The sequence below is a fragment of the Lemur catta genome, chromosome 3 (assembly GCF_020740605.2).
Source record: "Lemur catta isolate mLemCat1 chromosome 3, mLemCat1.pri, whole genome shotgun sequence".
Taxonomy (NCBI): domain Eukaryota; kingdom Metazoa; phylum Chordata; class Mammalia; order Primates; family Lemuridae; genus Lemur; species Lemur catta.
In genome coordinates this window covers 14,111,532-14,128,438 of record NC_059130.1, presented here as the reverse complement: position 1 = coordinate 14,128,438, position 16,907 = coordinate 14,111,532, and the positions used below count along the sequence as shown (strand labels likewise).

At 52.1% G+C, this 16,907-nt stretch overlaps 2 protein-coding genes and 1 long non-coding RNA gene across 5 annotated transcripts; 1 reads left to right on the top strand and 2 right to left on the bottom strand.

The window, feature by feature from the left end:
* The first annotated feature begins 366 nt into the window (after window positions 1-366).
* AMIGO1 (adhesion molecule with Ig like domain 1) lies at window positions 367-5,743 on the top strand. The gene is made up of 2 exons (XM_045546726.1): window positions 367-526; window positions 969-5,743. Exon 2 carries the CDS (start codon window positions 1,033-1,035, stop codon window positions 2,512-2,514), a length of 1,482 nt encoding a protein of 493 aa, XP_045402682.1. The 5' UTR covers window positions 367-526; window positions 969-1,032; the 3' UTR covers window positions 2,515-5,743.
* A 136-nt stretch (window positions 5,744-5,879) lies between these two features.
* On the bottom strand, window positions 5,880-8,968 carry LOC123634998. Its single transcript, XR_006734032.1, has 3 exons — window positions 8,882-8,968; window positions 7,292-7,458; window positions 5,880-5,894 (listed from the first exon to the last, which is right to left on the bottom strand). It is a non-coding gene; the product is annotated as an uncharacterized LOC123634998 (long non-coding RNA).
* A 74-nt stretch (window positions 8,969-9,042) lies between these two features.
* LOC123634997 (probable transmembrane reductase CYB561D1) lies at window positions 9,043-15,326 on the bottom strand. 3 transcript variants are annotated; one of them, XM_045546723.1, is made up of 3 exons: window positions 14,602-15,326; window positions 13,931-13,968; window positions 9,043-13,345 (listed from the first exon to the last, which is right to left on the bottom strand). In XM_045546723.1, exons 1-3 carry the CDS (start codon window positions 14,852-14,854, stop codon window positions 12,842-12,844), a joined length of 795 nt encoding a protein of 264 aa, XP_045402679.1. In that variant the 5' UTR covers window positions 14,855-15,326; the 3' UTR covers window positions 9,043-12,841. The 3 variants fall into 3 exon arrangements, with proteins under 3 accessions (XP_045402679.1, XP_045402680.1, XP_045402681.1); XM_045546724.1 differs by having other exon boundaries at window positions 14,469-14,709; XM_045546725.1 differs by lacking the exon at window positions 14,602-15,326 and adding an exon at window positions 14,177-14,360.
* Between the last annotated feature and the right edge of the window lie 1,581 nt (window positions 15,327-16,907).

Here is a 16,907-nt window from a genome sequence, read left to right as displayed (position 1 = left end):
AATAAGAGAGGAGCCCGAGGGGCCAGTGCCCCGCTTCACCACCAGCTCGGCGTCCCGGGCGCATTCTCAGAGAGAATGACCCCACGCGGGGACAGCGGCTGACGACCCCGCGCGCGTCCGCCCGGCGGGCTCCGACACAAACACACGCACGTGCGCCCCGCCCCCGCCGCGCGCACGCGCCCCGAGGCTCCGGCGGCGGCGACGGGCGCGCGCGCGGTGCTCGCAGCCCCCACGCCGCTCTCTCCGCCGGGATCTCGGCGCCTCCCGCTCCCCGCACCGCTCCCCGCCGGGCCTGCGGACCCCGAGGCGGCGGCCGCGGCCGGTGAGCTGCAGCGGGCGCAGCAGTCGAGGCGGCGGCGCGGGTGAGCAGAACGGAGCCCGGCAAGTCCCCGGGCGGCGATGTTGCGGGCGCCGGCCCCTGCGTAGGGCGGGCGCTGTGACAGGCCGGCCGGTGAGGCACCGCCGGGGGAGGCCGCGACGGAGCTCCCGGACCAGCCATGGGCTGAGACACGTCCTCGCCGAGCAGGTGCAGTGACCAGAGGTCCCGGGGGGAGCCCGTCCCTACAGGCCCCGGGGCCCCTCAACCCCATCAGGATGCGTCCTACCCAGCCCGGTGCGCTGTTGACCTTCCCTCGGCTCCTCCCAAAAGGCCCTGTCGACCCCGCCTCCAAATCCGGCCGTGCAATCCCTGTGACCTCCAACAGTTCCTGACTACCTGTGCAAACCCCATTTTACACCTCTGTGACCCCAGCCCCGTGGCCCCTTGTGCCACCTCCTCTTCTGCCCCAGTATTTTGAGCCCACCCCCTGCACAGTGCCTGGGAACTACTCAGCATCTTTCTTTATCTTCTAGCGCAACGGGGGTGGAGGTAGGGGTGGGAGGGAAGGTGGGAGAGGTGGTCCTTCCCTGTAGAGTCCTCGGTGACCACAAACGCATGTCTCTCAAGTGACCTTTCTGTACCCCACCAGAACATGCCCGGGTGACTTCCTCCCAGATCTTCCTGTGGCCTTCCTCGCCCACTCTAGTGACACTATGCAACCCCAGCGTGACCTGCGAGGCCTCTGGCTCCTGCTGCTGTCCTTGTTCCTGCTCCTTTTTGAGGCGGCCAGAGCTGGCCGACCCGTGGTTAGCTGTCCTGCCGCCTGCTTGTGCGCCAGCAACATCCTCAGCTGCTCCAAGCAGCAGCTGCCCAACGTGCCCCATTCCTTGCCCAGTTACACAGCACTACTGGACCTCAGCCACAACAACCTGAGCCGCCTGCGGGCTGAGTGGACCCCCACCCGCCTGACCCACCTGCACTCCCTGCTGCTGAGCCACAACCACCTGAACTTCATCTCCTCTGAGGCCTTTTCCCCAGTACCCAACCTGCGCTACCTGGACCTCTCCTCCAACCAGCTGCGTACACTGGATGAGTTCCTGTTCAGTGAACTGCAAGCACTGGAGGTGCTGCTGCTCTACAATAACCACATTGTGGCGGTCGACCGCTCCGCCTTTGATGACATGGCCCAGCTGCAGAAACTCTACTTGAGCCAGAACCAGATCTCCCGCTTCCCTCTGGAACTGGTCAAGGAAGGATCCAAGCTACCCAAACTAACACTCCTGGATCTGTCCTCTAACAAGCTGAATAAGTTGCCATTGCCCGACCTGCAGAAGCTGCCAGCATGGATCAAGAATGGGCTGTACCTACACAACAACCCCCTGCACTGCGACTGTGAGCTCTACCAACTCTTTTCACACTGGCAGTACCGCCAGCTGAGCTCCGTGATGGACTTTCAGGAGGATCTGTACTGCATGAGCTCCAAGAAGCTGCACAATGTCTTCAACCTGAGTTTCCTCAACTGCAGCGAGTACAAGGAGCGTGCCTGGGAGGCCCACCTGGGTGACAACTTGACCATCAAGTGTGACACCAAGCAGCAGGGGATGACCAAGATGTGGGTGACACCAAGCAATGAACGGGTGCTAGATGAGGTGGCCAATGGCACGGTAACGGTGTCCAAGGACGGCAGTCTTCATTTCCGGCAGGTGCAGGTCGAGGATGGTGGTGTGTATACCTGCTATGCCATGGGGGAGACTTTCAATGAGACGCTGTCTGTGGAGTTGAAAGTGTACAATTCCACCTTACATGGACACCATGACACCCTCAACACAGCCTATACCACCCTAGTGGGCTGTATCCTCAGTGTGGTCCTGGTCCTCATATACCTATACCTCACCCCTTGCCGCTGCTGGTGCCGGGGTGTAGAGAAGCCTTCCAGCCATCAAGGAGACAGCCTCAGCTCTTCCATGCTTAGTACCACACCCAACCATGATCCTATGGCTGGTGGGGACAAAGATGATGGTTTTGACCGGCGGGTGGCCTTCCTGGAACCTGCTGGACCTGGGCAGGGTCAAAACGGCAAGCTCAAGCCGGGCAACACCTTGCCAGTGCCCGAGGCAACAGGCAAAGGCCAACGGAGGATGTCAGATCCAGAATCAGTCAGCTCAGTCTTCTCTGATACGCCCATTGTGGTGTGAGCAGGATGGGTTGGTGGGGAGATTCTGCCCCAGGAGAGGTAATGCACCCTGAAGGATATTAGGGGATGGAAAGAGAGGGCTGGCTGGCCAAGGGAGTGGGTTCCTCCTGACCTCAAGGGAATTGGTCACAGGTACAACAGAGGGCAAGACCCCAACCAGGGCGTGGCTGCCATAATTTTCAAATATGGATATATTAATCCTCAGGCAAATGCTACATCCTTACCCAAAGCCCTGGCAATTCTCAGTGTGGTAGAGGAAGAGAAGCATGTCTGAGCTGGATGGGAATGAGGAAGGAGTGAGGGGACAAGCAGATGCCCTAAACTTTTTTGAGGTCATCGCTAGCTCCTTAAGAGAAAACCATTTGGGAAAAAAATTTTTCTGTCTCTGCCCACCCACACCTGTGATGTTCTGTGTGTTGGGGGGAGCTTCCACAGGAGCCACATTGGGGGAAAGCTGTGGTATCTTCTTTGGTCAGGAAGTCATACTTCACATCTGGGGAAATTGGAAACCTTTGTAAAATGAGTTAGGAAAAGACTGAGACCTCAATCAATAACACTCCTCAAATCTATTGAGATAAAGCCTTCCTTTTTCCTGATAAGCCCTGGGTGGGTGGATCTTTGCAGGAGCCTGGCCTTTTGCCTGTTTGGTTAAGGCAGCAAGGTGGGATGTGCCTTGTCCTAGGACCAATGGGACAGGTGTACAGCATGAACTGACAGATCTGTGTCACAGCTGAAGTGCCAGCGCAGAACTTGTAGATGGGGGGTGAACTCCAGATCGGCTAATTCCCTGGTTGGTGAAACCCTTGGTTAGCATTTGATTCCCAGCATCTGTGTGTCAGACCACAGTGGGGGCTGCTAAAGGCAGAGCTTTTATGGATGCCTGCCACAGATGTGGTACATGGGCCCACTTCACACTAGGAGGATGAAGGTAAATCTGCCTCCATTATGTAGCATCCAGCTGGACCTACCTGATTTTCTGTGTATACCATCTCTTCATTCAGTCTCCCTATCAAGCTCAGGTGGGATTCTGAGTTTTCCCTAATATGCTGCTCTGCAAAGGGAGGAGCCAGGAAAGTCTGGCCCTAGCTGGGTTAGACTGGGCTTGGAGGTAGAGGGGACCTGGTATGTATCTCTTCTATACTGACAAGGCTTCCTCGCTCAGAAATCTCACTCCTGCTGCAAAGCCGAAGCATGAGATTTTATCATGAGAGAGGTTGGAAGTGGGTGGTCTCTGCCCCAGACTGGCAATTTGGAGTGGGTCTTAGAGTTCTGCCCTCTCCACAAGATTCCACGTAATCTATAGCAGAGACCATCAGTAGCACTAAACTTACAGAAGGAAAGTTCTGCCACCCCATCCTTCAGTCAGAGCTCTGAGCCATTGTGGTTGTCAGGCCAGAGGAACTTAAAAAAAATGAGCCCACCATATGTTCCATCCAAGATTGCAGAATACTTTTGGGTATGGAGATGACTGATCCCTTTAACTTTTCTCTGTGATTATACTGCATGCCCTGGGAAATGGTTGCTCTGAGCTTTGGCAGCAGGATGAGCAGGGCAAAGGTGAAAATGTTTTCTGACATTGGCCTTTTTCAGTGTCTCTTCTCTCCCATATTTCTTGTCCATTGGAAGTTCTCCATATCCTCTAATTTTCTGACCTGCTCTTTAGATCCCAAGAGGTGTTATTTACCTGCAGATGAGGGCTGCTTGTTAGGAGGGCCTGACTATTAAACTTCCTGTTAAGATTGGGGAAGGGGACTGGAACTCAACATCTTCCCCTTGTCTGGTCCTGGGATCTCAAGACTGCTGTCCATCCTTTATTAGTAACCTAGTTTCATTGAGAGAGAGGTGCAGCATTTCCCTCGAGTACTTGCATGCTCCCAGGTATGCATGCTTATAGGTATGCATGCACACCAGCACCTTGACTTCCATCAGGACAGTGAATCTGTAGTCCCCACTAATGCTCCTCTCAGAATGGTCTCCATCTATGTGCACAACTTCATGCACACAATTTTCTTGCCCTGTAGGAGAGACAGTGACCATGCCAGGCTCCTCAAATACACAAACTCTTGTACTTTCATTTATGACCTCCCTGAAGCTTCACCCACATCTCCATGGCACTGAATCACTTTTCTGCAAACGCTGGGGTTCGGAGAACCATGGGTTGAAGACCTTGGGAGAAGGGTTGGTGAGCTAGCTGGTTTTTCAGGCTCCTCAGAAACCCTCCTTAGATTAAAGTCTATATATATGAGAAATTAAGATAGAACTAGGTCAATGAGGGACCCAGAAGAAAACTGGCAGGGGGCCAACCAGCTGTGAGTTGCTCTTCCTATGTTAGCTCCTCACAGAAGAGAAAAGTTGCCTGGTTATACTCCAGAGACTTCTGAGGATTTTGTTACTGGAGCTATAGGAACCCAGGACTCCTTCCTCAGACTTACCAGGAAACCTGGGAAAATCTCATTTCCATGCTACAGTTTCCCCTCTTGGCACCATCTAGGGCTCTGAAAATCTTTAAAGTGAGTGTCAAATGAAGTAGGCATTCTGGTGGAGCTCTTGAGGACCAGGAGGGCCATTTTCTTCATTAGTCTTACCCAGTTTAGGGAGTGAGAGAAGGCCTGCAGCTCTGAGTCTCCCTACTCTATCCACTAGGTTGGCCCCTAGTTTGAGACACCTGGTAGATGTGCCTGGCTGCCCCAACAAGAGATTTAACTGATTAGCCTCTTCCTGTGGTTTCAGTTGATAGAACCCAAAGGTAGCCTTTTAATTGGGTGATTGAGTACTCAGCATATGTAAGCTCACTAGAACCCTGTGTAGAAAACTACCAGGTATGGTTATAAGAACAGGCTAAGAGATCACCTCCTCCTCACACCCCGCCCTGCACCCATAACCCAGACATGTCTCCTGGGAAGCAGGTGTCCCTGGAGACAGAGTGTGACAGGCTCTACAATCTATGTAATTATTTGTGATTTTTTTTTTTGGCCTATATTTATGGGGCTCCCAGGAGGGGCCAGGAGAGGGTACAGCCCAGCTGGGGAGAGCAAAGCCTACTGATTCCAGTTTTCTGTGTTCTTACCTCTGTGCTTCCTTGTAGCCCTGCTGGCAAAGCAAGCAGGCCCCCCGTGTCCAGGACCCTGTTTCTCCCTTGTGTGTACACCCAGGCTGGCAAACCTTGGAGCCTCTGGGCTCTACAAACTAGACAATGATCATTAAACCTGGCTTGAGTCTCTGTTCTGGCACAATCTGACTGGTTTATTTATCTTTTCAGCCTGTGGGTGGGGTTCACTGTACCTCAGAAGGGCGTGGCCTGTCTAGGGAGAGAATCTTCAAATAAGGACATGGAAATCCACATCTCAGCATTAAGATACGTCAGGGGTCAGCGTACTTTTTCTGTAATGAGACAGACAGTAAATATTTTGGGTTTTACAGCCACATAGTCTCTGTTACAACTCAACTGTGCTGCCGTAGCAGGAGTATAGCCACAGACAGTATATAAATGAACCATTGTGGCTCTGTTCCAATAAGACTTTATTTATGGACATTGATATTTGAATTTCATATAATTTTATCATGTCTTTTGAGTTTTTTCAACCATTTAAAAGTGTAAAAACTATTATTAGCTCACAGACCACATAATATTAGGCAGCAGGCTGGTTTGACCAACAGACCATAGCTTGCCGACCCGAGATAGTCTCAAAAGAAATGTCACTAAGGCTTTGGAGTTCAGAAATCCCATGACTTGGGCCTAAGGCATGTAGATAATGAAGTCTTCCTGGATCCCTGGGGAGGCGAGTTGCCCCCCCCCCCCCCCCCCCCGTAGAGTTCTATTAGAAGTTTGGATCAAGCTTACTAACCATACTATGGGAAAATGCTTGGATTGGGTTTTAAAAAATGGTGGGAATCAGCTTATGTTCACAGAATTTTTTATTGTTACCAGTCTGTTTTCCTGTTGTAAATGGTAGCCATCTTAGGCTAAAAGTATTTTCATCTTAGGCTAAAAGGTTAATATTCAATGACAGTTTAATATGTCCTAGGCATTGCATGGAATGGAAAAATGAAATCCTCACTTTTCTGGTACAAACACAGCCTATCAGAAATTGGACTGGAGTCTACACTCTGGGACCATGCTAATTCTTTGGCTACTCTCTTGGTACCTCTAGAAAGGAATTGTCAGGGTAGATGCCAAAGAGGGAGAGGAAATGATATAAGGAAAAAAGAAACTAAAAGAATCAGTATTTGAATAATTACCTAATTTTTTATATTCATAAAATCCTCACCAAAGGGCAGCCCTCCTCTATCTGGAAAGTTGTCTTTTTCACTTCAGGAGGAACAACCAAAGTGATGAGGGATGGAGACACCTAACAGCCAGCCACATCAGACAAATCAACCTTGGCAGCCAATGAAATTTCAGCTGCTGATGCAAGGGCACTCCTGTAGTCTGCATTTATAGTTTCTGATCTGCAAAGCAGTTTTTGCTATGGCTAAAAGTTTGGCCAACAGGATGAATCTGGTAAAGAGAACAGGTCTGGGAAAGACTACTTGGAGTTCCCCCTTCTATTTTGGCCCATGCCAAGCCTTTAGATTCTGGCTGAGATGTGCAATTTTGTCTACCATGTCTTACAGAACTTTCCCTAGCTCCTTGTAGGCAGCACTTGGGGTGGGGGCTAATATGGCAGTTGCCATTAGAACAGAAGATATGAGTTCCGTGTATTGACTAGCCTGGCCCCTCTTCCACCTAGTGTCTCAACTCCTTCCCTTTCTGCGTTTGCAGTTCTTGCACCACTTACCTTATCTCCCAGGAAACCAGTGGTGAAGCTTCACTTTCCCACATGGCAGAAAAGCCTCAGGCCCCTGCAGTAGGACGATGAGCCTGTGCTGGATGCTTCCTCTCCAGGGGCTTGAGAGAAGAAGGCTAAAGCAGCTGCCAATCAAGCCCCTTTGTCAGGTTTATACACTGTCAGGTGAAAATATAAAATGGATACTTAGACCTGCCCTGAGGCCTTCCAGTCTAGTCAGCCTGGTTACTCTCCTGGGATAACGGAGGTTGTGGAACCATGGCTTAAGAGAACCAACCTCCAGTGAGCCAGGACATGGAGTCCTGCGGTGGGACTTCTGGGTGCCCTTCAACACTGGCATACATACAGCGAGAGTCATTGCCCCCAAAGACACACAAAGATGTGTGTGTGTGCGTGTGGGGAGTGCTGGAGTTGGATAGTACTTTGTGCTGCTTTGCCCTCATTTCCCACTGCTTCCTCACTGGTCGTAGTTTGCTTTTGGTAGGGACCTAAGCAGAACTGGGCATCCTTAGAAAGCATAACTGGGAATCTGCTTTAGAGATGGGGGTACTAGGGGGCCACTCACGTATACTCAGTGAGATAGAAAGTTGACTCCTCAAATACTACAGCATAGCCTTAAGTAATTCCTTAATCTGCTTCCAACAAGGTTAAAAACTCATCTGGGAAATTGACAGTAGCAGGTGGATTAAAAACTGGGATTGTTATTCTCTGACAACACTGGTGACTAGCCAAGCCTTCCGGGTCGGGGCAAGGTCATTTTACTGGAGGTAATTTATATCTGTGTTAAGCCCAGTGCTGGAGACTGGCTACTTCAAACCGCCCTCCATGGCAGTTCTGGGGCATTATCCTCCTGCCTTTCGGCTATGTCTTCTCTCTGCTGTGCGGGCGAGAACCGCTGAGGCTATGCCCACAATGCCTGACTAGCAACTCATTTCTGGATCCCAGGGCAGAAAAAACAATTAAGAGAAAAAGCAAATATTCGAGCCTCTGCCTGCTGTTGTTCCTGCCTCTCTGCATCCACTCCAGGCAGACTGCTGGCTGCTTTCAGACAAATGGAATGGAAAGTATCCTTCCCCCAATTTAAAATTTAAACAGAACTGCTTTCATGGTGTGTGCGCGCGCATGTGTTTTAATTCTGATAAAGCACTTTGAGGAGGAGGGGACTGTGTGATCCTACTCCAAGAGCCTGAAACCAGGAAAGGGAAACCAAGCTATGGACCCCCGGAAGCCAGGGTCACAGCTCTGCACCTCCAGTGCCTGAGGCAGGCGCTGCTCAGCCTGTGGCTACAGGGGAAACCAGAGGGTCAGGGTGGCGGTGCTGTGTTCATTACTGTTGCTCCTCTCTTCCTGGCTTGTCTGCCCCACTTTTCCCTCAGAAGGGCAGAATTAAGCAGGAGAGATTTAAATAGACTTGTGACTTGCAGTCCAGAAACTTCAGCTTGGATGTAGGGGGCAATTATACTGACTCCCAGATCTGTATTCAGCCCCATGACTTATAAACACCAGGTAGGCAGCACTTAAGGCAAACTTCAGTAGTCATAGCCTTGGTGGCATTTCTGGCAGAAGTGGATAAGCACTGACCTTGCATTTAGAAAGAAGAAATGTGTCCGTGTTCTCTTAGGATGACCAGCACAACCTGAGACTCAGGTCCCCTAAGCATCATTATCCGTAACTGCTTATTGCCTCCCTAAGAAGCATAAAGCCCAGAGTCAGGCTCAGTGAAAGAGATAAGGACAACAACATAATAATACCACCTGTTTACATCTGTTTAATGCTTTGAATTTTCCAATGCCTGTTAACATTCGTTCTCTCTTCTAGCCCTCACAACATCCCTGTGAGGTAGGTCAAGCAGCAAGTGGTTTGCCCATAACCACACCAGTGTTAGGGATCAAGTGAACCCATACTGCAGGTTCCCAGCTCCCAGGCCAGTGCACCTTTCATTTCATGATACACTGGGTCTTTATGCCAACCAGATACAGGGGCATCAGGGGCACTCTAGGCTTGCAAGGGGCACCAGAAATGCTGAGGTTGAGGCATCAGGACCAGGGGTGCCCCATGGAAGCCAAGACAGGTAAACAGAAGGGCAGGAGTACTAGACATTCACAGTCACGAGCCACCACTGCCACCACCAGTATCGGCCAAGCATTTACTGTGTTCTCTCCATACCTTGATCTTTGTCAGGTGCAAAGGTCTTATTAGTTTCCTGAGAGGACTCTCAGTGCCCATTCCCAGAGGAGAGAAGCCTCCAGGCATGGCTAGGCAGCAAGACTCCTAAACTCCTTCCCCTCCCACAGTGCCTCCCCATTCTGTTACACTCCGCAGCCCAGGAATAGGGTAACGGGGAGGGCTGGCTGACTCAGCCTGCAAGTGCTTAGAGATCTGGAGCTGAAAGGCTCCACCGCCATTCAGCTAATGATTATTATTAACTCTGAACAGGCCTTGGCACAGCAGCCAGCTGGCTCGGGGAGGATGCCTGGATCTCCCACAGTGAGGTTTTAAAAACAAGAGCCACAGCAGCTATACACAGGTTTGGCAGGGTGGGGACAATGAGAAAGAAGGGACAGGAGTGTAAAGGAGTGGAGAAGGGTAGTCTGACTTGTTAAGGGTGGGGAGAGAGGAGGCACAGGCTGGCAAGTGACAGCAGCCTACCTTTGATGCAGCTGAAGAGCCAAGAAGGTGAGGCTGGAAGACGTCCCTAGACACAGCTCCTGCCATTCGACACCACGCCCAGCCACGGCTAAGGGTGGTTACAGGAAAGATCCGGGCTTGGGAAGGGTATTCAAACCCAGAAGAGTAATCTCATTACCATTCAGATTTGGATACAAAAACCATCTATATTTCTACTGTCCTCAAGGTTGAGTCTGAATATAATCAAACTTGGAATAAAATCAAATTTGGAATCAAGGCTTAGTGAGCTTGATATGAAAATTTGTGCAAATGACATGCAAATTTTTTTTAATCTGCACTTTTTTTTTTTTTAAACGCAAAACAGTCTGACTACTAGCAGCTTTCCCTAGCCAGGGAACAAGGGCAAAAAGGCAGCCATTTGCTGCTCCTGCAAGGCTTCTGTCTCCTTGCTGAGGAGCCCAACTATATCCCAGACCTTAGGAGAAACGGGGAGGTGGGGAAATAGCGGGTGTGGGGAGGAGGGAACACACCAGCAGGAGGCAGATGCAGCTGGTAGCCACGGAGATCCCAGCTGGAGGAAGAGGGCCCTGGCACTGAGGTCTGATGGTTGTCCAGCTGCTGCCCCAGGATGTGAGGGCAGGTGGTGATGGAGGGAGAAATGGAAAGACAGGAGGGGAGGGAAGTCCCCCCTATAATCTGGCCTGCCAGGAAGAAGGGCCCCCTCGGTGACTTACTCCCTATACTGTAGTCAGACCTAGCTAAGCAGGAGGAGACCACCTGTGCCCCCATCTCTACCCTGTGCCCCTGCCCTCCAGGCCCGCTGGTCAGAGAGGCGACAGCTGGGGCCCCTTCCTCCTGCAGAATAAAAATGACTCCCCCTTCCTCCCAGGGCTGGGAATAGACATCAGATGGCACAGCCCACGCAAACTGCCGGCTGTCAGCACGCCTGCCCGCCCATCAGCCCCCGCACCACCTGGGAGGAGGCAACACCTCAGGCAGGCTCAGGCTTTACGCATTGCCTGCTTGCTCTCAGAGCAAGCTGGTGCACTTTACCTGGCCCTCCGACCCTGCTGAAGATAGGGTGAGACCTCCAACACTGGCGTGATGAGAAGAGAGGAGATGGAATCCCTGGATGAAAGTGACCACCCTAGGTGAGACTCTCCTCCACACAGCCCTAGTAACCATTTCTTCCATGTTCACACCACAATGGATACTTTGAGGGGGAGAAACAGCAATGAAAGAGACAGGAACAATCACCCCTCTGCACAACAGGAGCCTCCTTTAGATGCTCACTGTCTAGAGAGCTCCTGGGAGATGCAGTCTCACCCAGGAGCACAGTGAGGTACACTGAGAGGACATTTCTGCCCTTGCAGTCCCCATTCCTGTACTATTGAATCACACTAACCTCCTTACTTCTGAGCTACCCACAGAGGAGGACCTGAATCTTTGGAAGACCTGAGACATCCAAAATACTGACATGTAGAATCGCCTCCCCCTACTCCTGGGAACTGGAGCTCCAGCCCTACACCCCAGGCCTCCCAGAGTTCCCTGTGAGCTGCATCTACCTGGCTCAGCAGTCTTCAGTCCTTGCCATGATCTGTGGAGGTCCCATCTCCCCGACTGAGCCAGACCACAGCTAACCAGTCTGGCCCTCACCACCAAGGGCAGTCTAGGGAACTACTTTCAGCTGGAACAAAGAGGGGGTCTCTGCAGGGAAAAGGCCCGCCCCTCATTTGCCAGCTGGCACCAAACTCAGCCCCCTCTTGAGCCAAAGAGCTGGCAAAAGATGACAGCTGAGGAAAGCTTAGATAACAAAGGGACAAGCGCAACCAGGGGGACTTTGTTTTCCTTGGATAGAAAAGCCCCACCCCACTTCCTTGACCCTTACTAAAAGCTTTGAAATAGCTCCACGAAGCTATGTGCTAAGCTAAGAACCTGAGCCCTAAAAAGGGCAAAGCATGAGATGCCCTGAGAACGGATGCCAGGGGAAGAAGCACACCCCGGTTCTGCAGCCCTCAAGCCTAGATCCTGAGGTGGGCTAAAGGAAGTCCTTAGCCGGGCTGAGCAGCCCAGCCAAGAGCCATAGGCTTACTGAAGCCAATGCCCTCCTGCTCCTCTAAAACCTTTAAAGTGACTTTAGTGCCTTTACTGTCTTGGAGTCCAAAAGACCCTCACCTGGGTCCCTTCTCTCCACAGTGCCTGACCCCTTCTGCCCTGGACGAGGGACCAAATCAGCATAGATTTCTGAAGGGCCCCAAGGACAGACCTGTCGCTAAAGAGGAGTAAAGGGAGAATGAATGTAAGAATTACGTCCTGAGTCTGCTAAGTGGTCCACGTGGTCCAGAGCTGGCAGGGTGTTCTGTTACATCAACCTGATAGACACTGAATATTAGAGATGGAAGGGACTTAGAGATCGTTTAGAAACATTTCACAGATGAGAAAACTGAGTCTTAAGATATGGAACTTACCTAGGGTCACACAACAGAGCCTAAGAGGACATAACCCATAAACAAGACCCATGGGCTCTCTACATCATATCACACTGTGTTCTCAAAAGTGACCCAAATGTTCATGGCTGCCATTCATAACTTACAGGAACCCAACTTCATCAGGCACACAAGGAAGCAATGGCCACCAACACCATCACCACCACCACCCAATACTCTATCTCCCATCAACGAGTGAAGACTTCAGGATCAAGGTCTCCATCACCTTCCACTTGCACCCAGTACACTTCCCCATTTTGGCCCACTGAGCTATCCTTCAACAATAGCAGCTTGGGTTTCTGCGCCTCCTGGCCCAACTAAGAAGTGCAAAAACCTGACCACTTCTGAAGTGGGTCCCTTGTAGGTCACCAAAGGAACCACTGAAGTCCAAGGCAAGTGTTCCATCTGGACTCAGAGTTGGAGGAATTCACATTTCCATTTTCTTCCTTGGCAAGTAGGAGCTGGAGATCTGGTGCATGATCACGAGGGCTGGATAGAGGGGCAGCGCCAGGCACAGGTACCAGGCTGCACCTTTGATCTGGGCCTGGAACCACACTGAGTACATGCTCAGCAGCACTGTCACTGTAGCCATCAGGTACACCACCAGTCCACAAGTCAGATGGTAGAGCTTGAGGCGAGCCACCTTTGAGACCCTGGCTGCCCGCGGACAGAGAAGGCAGAGCCCACACAGTGCCTGGCCACCAGTAGCCAGCAGTGTCAGGGCCCCTACCCAGCTGTGCCAGGACACCAGATGGGGTAGCTCACTGCGGGTCCTGCTGGAGATGATGAAGCCCAGGCCCAGGGCTGCAGAGAGGATGGCTAGAGTCTGCCCCGCCCAGTGGAGCCGGATCCGAGCCTTCCAGGAACAGAAGAAGAATGGGGAGTGCTCAGGTGAGAAGAGTAGGATGGACTCAGCCATGCAAAGGCAGAACTGTGAACATAAAAAGAGGGCTAGTAAGCCTCAGGTCTGGCTTGGGGGCCTGAGAAAAAGGAGGTGCTCTCATACATCCCAACCAAGACAAAGGGTAGGGGCTAAAGAACTTCCTCCAAAACCTCCTGGTTAGCATTTCTGGGAACAACTGGGAATCAGCACTTGTGTGCAGGTCCCATCATTCAAGCTGACATTCCCCAACCCCAGCCTCTACAGACAATGATTCCTATTTCATGACCAGTGAAACAGCAAATGTTAAACTTACTCCTGAACTTTGAGAGCAAAGGAGGAGACAACTGGGTAATACCCCTTCCACTTCCTCCTTTCAAGTCCCAGGGGAGAAAGAAATATCTCCCCTGCCCGTCCACGTTTTCAACCACATGACTTCTTTTTTTTTTTTCTACGTAAGGCCCCGCCCTCCATGTTTCCAAGTCCTATAGGTTACAGGGAAAGATAGGGTGCTAGCTGTTTCCCCCACCTCCCTGTGCCTTAGGAAAGCTGACCCTTCTGAAGGCTGGATGTTTCCCGAGGGGTGAAGCTAGACGTATCCAAACAAATCAATTGCAGACAGAAACCCAAACTCACCGCCAAGGCCATGAACACAGGGTGCCAGGAGAAAAGACCTAAGAATCAAAGAGAAGAGGCTGACGGCTGGGCACCATTGTTCCTGCCCCTGTAGCTAGCTGGGGCCCAAAGAATCTGGCCACAGGAGAAAGGTCAGTGTACCATCCCCAACCCTAACCGGAAATCAGGAACTCAGGGCAAAGTGGAGCAGACAAGGGGCCTCCCCATAAGCATGCGCCAGTTTGGCCTGGGTTCCCCGTTTGGCACCTCTCAGCAGTCAGCCCAGTCTTAGAACAGACATCGCCTTCCTCCTTCACTTGTATCCTCCATCAGGGGCCCGGCTTCTGATGCAGTCGGTTCGGTCTGTTCAATCGTCTCTCCTTCCCCCACACACCCAAAGCCCCACCCTTCCAGGATCCCCGGGGGCCCCGCCCACCAAGCCCTTAAACCCCTTCACAGTCTGCCCCTCCGCCGCTCCGGGACCCCGCTCGGCGTCTCCCGGCGCTCCTAAGCGCGGCCCCGCCCCCTTCCGCGGCCCCGCCCCGCCCCGCACACTCACTGGTTCCTGGCCGGGACAGCACAGTCAGAAAGATGGTGAAGCCCAAAGCTACCAGGTGCGCCAAGATCCCACTGCCTCTCCGCAGCCAGCGGGTCAGTCTCGGCTCTCTTGCTGGGGCGGGAACCAGACCTACCTCCAAAGGCTGCATGGCCGTGTCGGGCCGGCCCGCACACTCCCGCTGGCAGAGCCTGTCTTCCGGGTTTGCGATTGCAGAGGCGGCGGCGGCTGCAGGAGAGGCTCCTCCCCGGGGACGCCGCCGGCAGTGCGGCGGAGCCGCCCACAGCGCCCTCAGGGGGCCGGGGGGGAGGCGCGTGCGTCCGGGAGAGGCCCGCTGCCACGGGAGCCCAAGGGCAGAAAGGGACCGACGCCTCCCAGCCCACCTTCATTTGTATCTGTGTGTCTACAGGGCCTAAATCCCGAGCAGCCTGCGGAAATTACATTTGTGGCAACCGATTTCGGTGAAACCCCAAATCACACAGTGGGTACGCTGAACCAAGAGTGTGAAACCAGTGTTTTGAGCATCTTTCCAGTAGTGCTGGATTCCCCCGGCTGCTCACTCTCCTGTCATCTCCTCTTCTGTCTTGTTAAAGGAACAAGATTCCTCCCTGCCTAAAAACAAGGAGAATAATAGGAGAGGACAAGGCCAAAAAATAGTGCCCTATACCCGGTAACTTCACGTTTGAGGACCAAAGGAGGGAGATGCAAGTCTCATCTGCTATCTGCACAGCAGTTGTCCCCAGTGAGATAAATGGAAGAACTAGGACACTCCCAGCCCTGACGCCTCCTCAACAGCTGCTCAGCCCTGAGGAGCCAGGTGAGCCTGAGGGACCAGGGCATCCCACAAGTTCTGCAAGTGATTATACCTTTTCCCTTCCTGCCTCCAAAAAAGGTGTGATTCAGCCTAAGGAGGCCTACCTGGGAAAGGCTCTACCTCTTCCTTAAGAACAAACCCACAGGCTGTCCAGCAGAAATCAGGGACATCTGAGAGCAGTTACCAACCCAGCTCAAGCTCCCTAAGTGGTTGTGAAAATGAGGCTGTGGTAACAGGGAGGAAGATGCAGGAACAGTTGAAGAAACTGAGGAAATAATTCAGAGAGGGATGGAAGCCTAGGATCGCTGGAAGACCAGAAAAGAGCCACAAGTCAACTCCCACAGACCCTCAGGGCAAGGGTCCCAGAGCAGAGCCAAAGCAGCGGCTGTCCTCCCCCTCTCAAGTTTCCCTTCCCAACGGGACTGGAATAGTCTCTGGGGTCAAAATCCTGGGGTACTTTGCTCATTCAGAGCCACACACCTCATCATCCTATCTGGAGAGAAGACTCCCCCAATGATACAAATCCCAGACATTTCCACGCTATTTAAAAGGCCAAAAAAAAAAAAAAAACCCAAAAAATTAAGCCTAAGACTTCTGCAGGCAAGCTGTGGGAGCTGGGGCATGGCTGCCTATCATTTCAGCCTCCCAGGGTGGGGCTGAGCACAGTAAGGACACTCATTTTTTTTACATTTTTCTTCCTTTTCTATGTTTCTGTTTTTATATTTTCTTAGCAGCAACAGAACAGGGAGACAGTCTTGAGGTATTTTAAAGAATTTTTTTCTTAAAAAAAATAATATAAAGTTATAAAAAGCGGCAGCAGCCTGGGGCCCGGATCTGGAGGGGAGGAGGTGCTGGCGGCTCCGTTGCAGTGGGCAGGCACTTTCTCATTAATGGGCTTTTGACTGCAGGAAAACAAGAGGCAAGAAACAGGGTCAGGGTGAGGACCCACCAGTTGTCCTACCCAGTGAACTCCGGGGACTATAAGGGCTAAAGCTTGATTTCCTTCTGCTAGCCTGGTGAGTAAAACCAAGCAAGGGGGAAGATGAAGGCCAGCCCAACAGGGGCCGCTTGGGTAGTGAAGCTGGAGAGCATATACGGTTTAGGCCCGTGCCGAAACCAGGATGGCTCCCTCCATCCCACCTCCAGTAAGTCCCTCATTGCTGAGATCATATGGATAGCCCATGGCATGCTACTCCAGGGATCCCACCAGAAGAGGCAAATAAACCTGGCTGCAGGCTTCACTAGAAACCCTGGAGAACTTGCCTGTCACCTGAAAACCTAGAGGTGAGAACATGCGCAAGGTGGGCATGCATGCACACGTGGACCTCGAGTTGCATACCTGCCCTTTAATGCCCTGATTCCCAGAGGAAGAACCAATGAGTAAGACCAACCCACCCACCTTGCTGCTCAGCATGTTAGGCCACGGCTCAGGAACCCAAACTCCCTTTCCTTCAAGGGACAGAGGTAGCTCCAGTACCTGGAGTGAGGGCCACAGCCAATTCAGAAAGAAGAGGCCCTTTGATTAAAGCAAAAGCAGGAGTAGAGAAGTGTGGTATCTCTTAGTCTCAGGGAGAGGGCTGGGGATAGGGGAAAGTCCACCAGGCAAAAACAGGTTACCTTGTTAGGAG

Excerpts from the sequence above, each read along its gene's own strand:
- AMIGO1 (XM_045546726.1), top strand. The coding sequence starts at position 1,033 with ATGCAACCCCAGCGTGACCTGCGAGGCCTCTGGCTCCTGCTGCTGTCC.
- LOC123634997 (XM_045546723.1), bottom strand. The coding sequence starts at position 14,854 with ATGAAGGTGGGCTGGGAGGCGTCGGTCCCTTTCTGCCCTTGGGCTCCC. Across the intron at positions 13,969-14,601 it reads CGGCCATGCAGCCTTTGGAG|GTCTTTTCTCCTGGCACCCT; the intron begins GTAGGTCTGGTT and ends TTTGATTCTTAG. Across the intron at positions 13,346-13,930 it reads CTGTGTTCATGGCCTTGGCG|TTCTGCCTTTGCATGGCTGA; the intron begins GTGAGTTTGGGT and ends TTATGTTCACAG.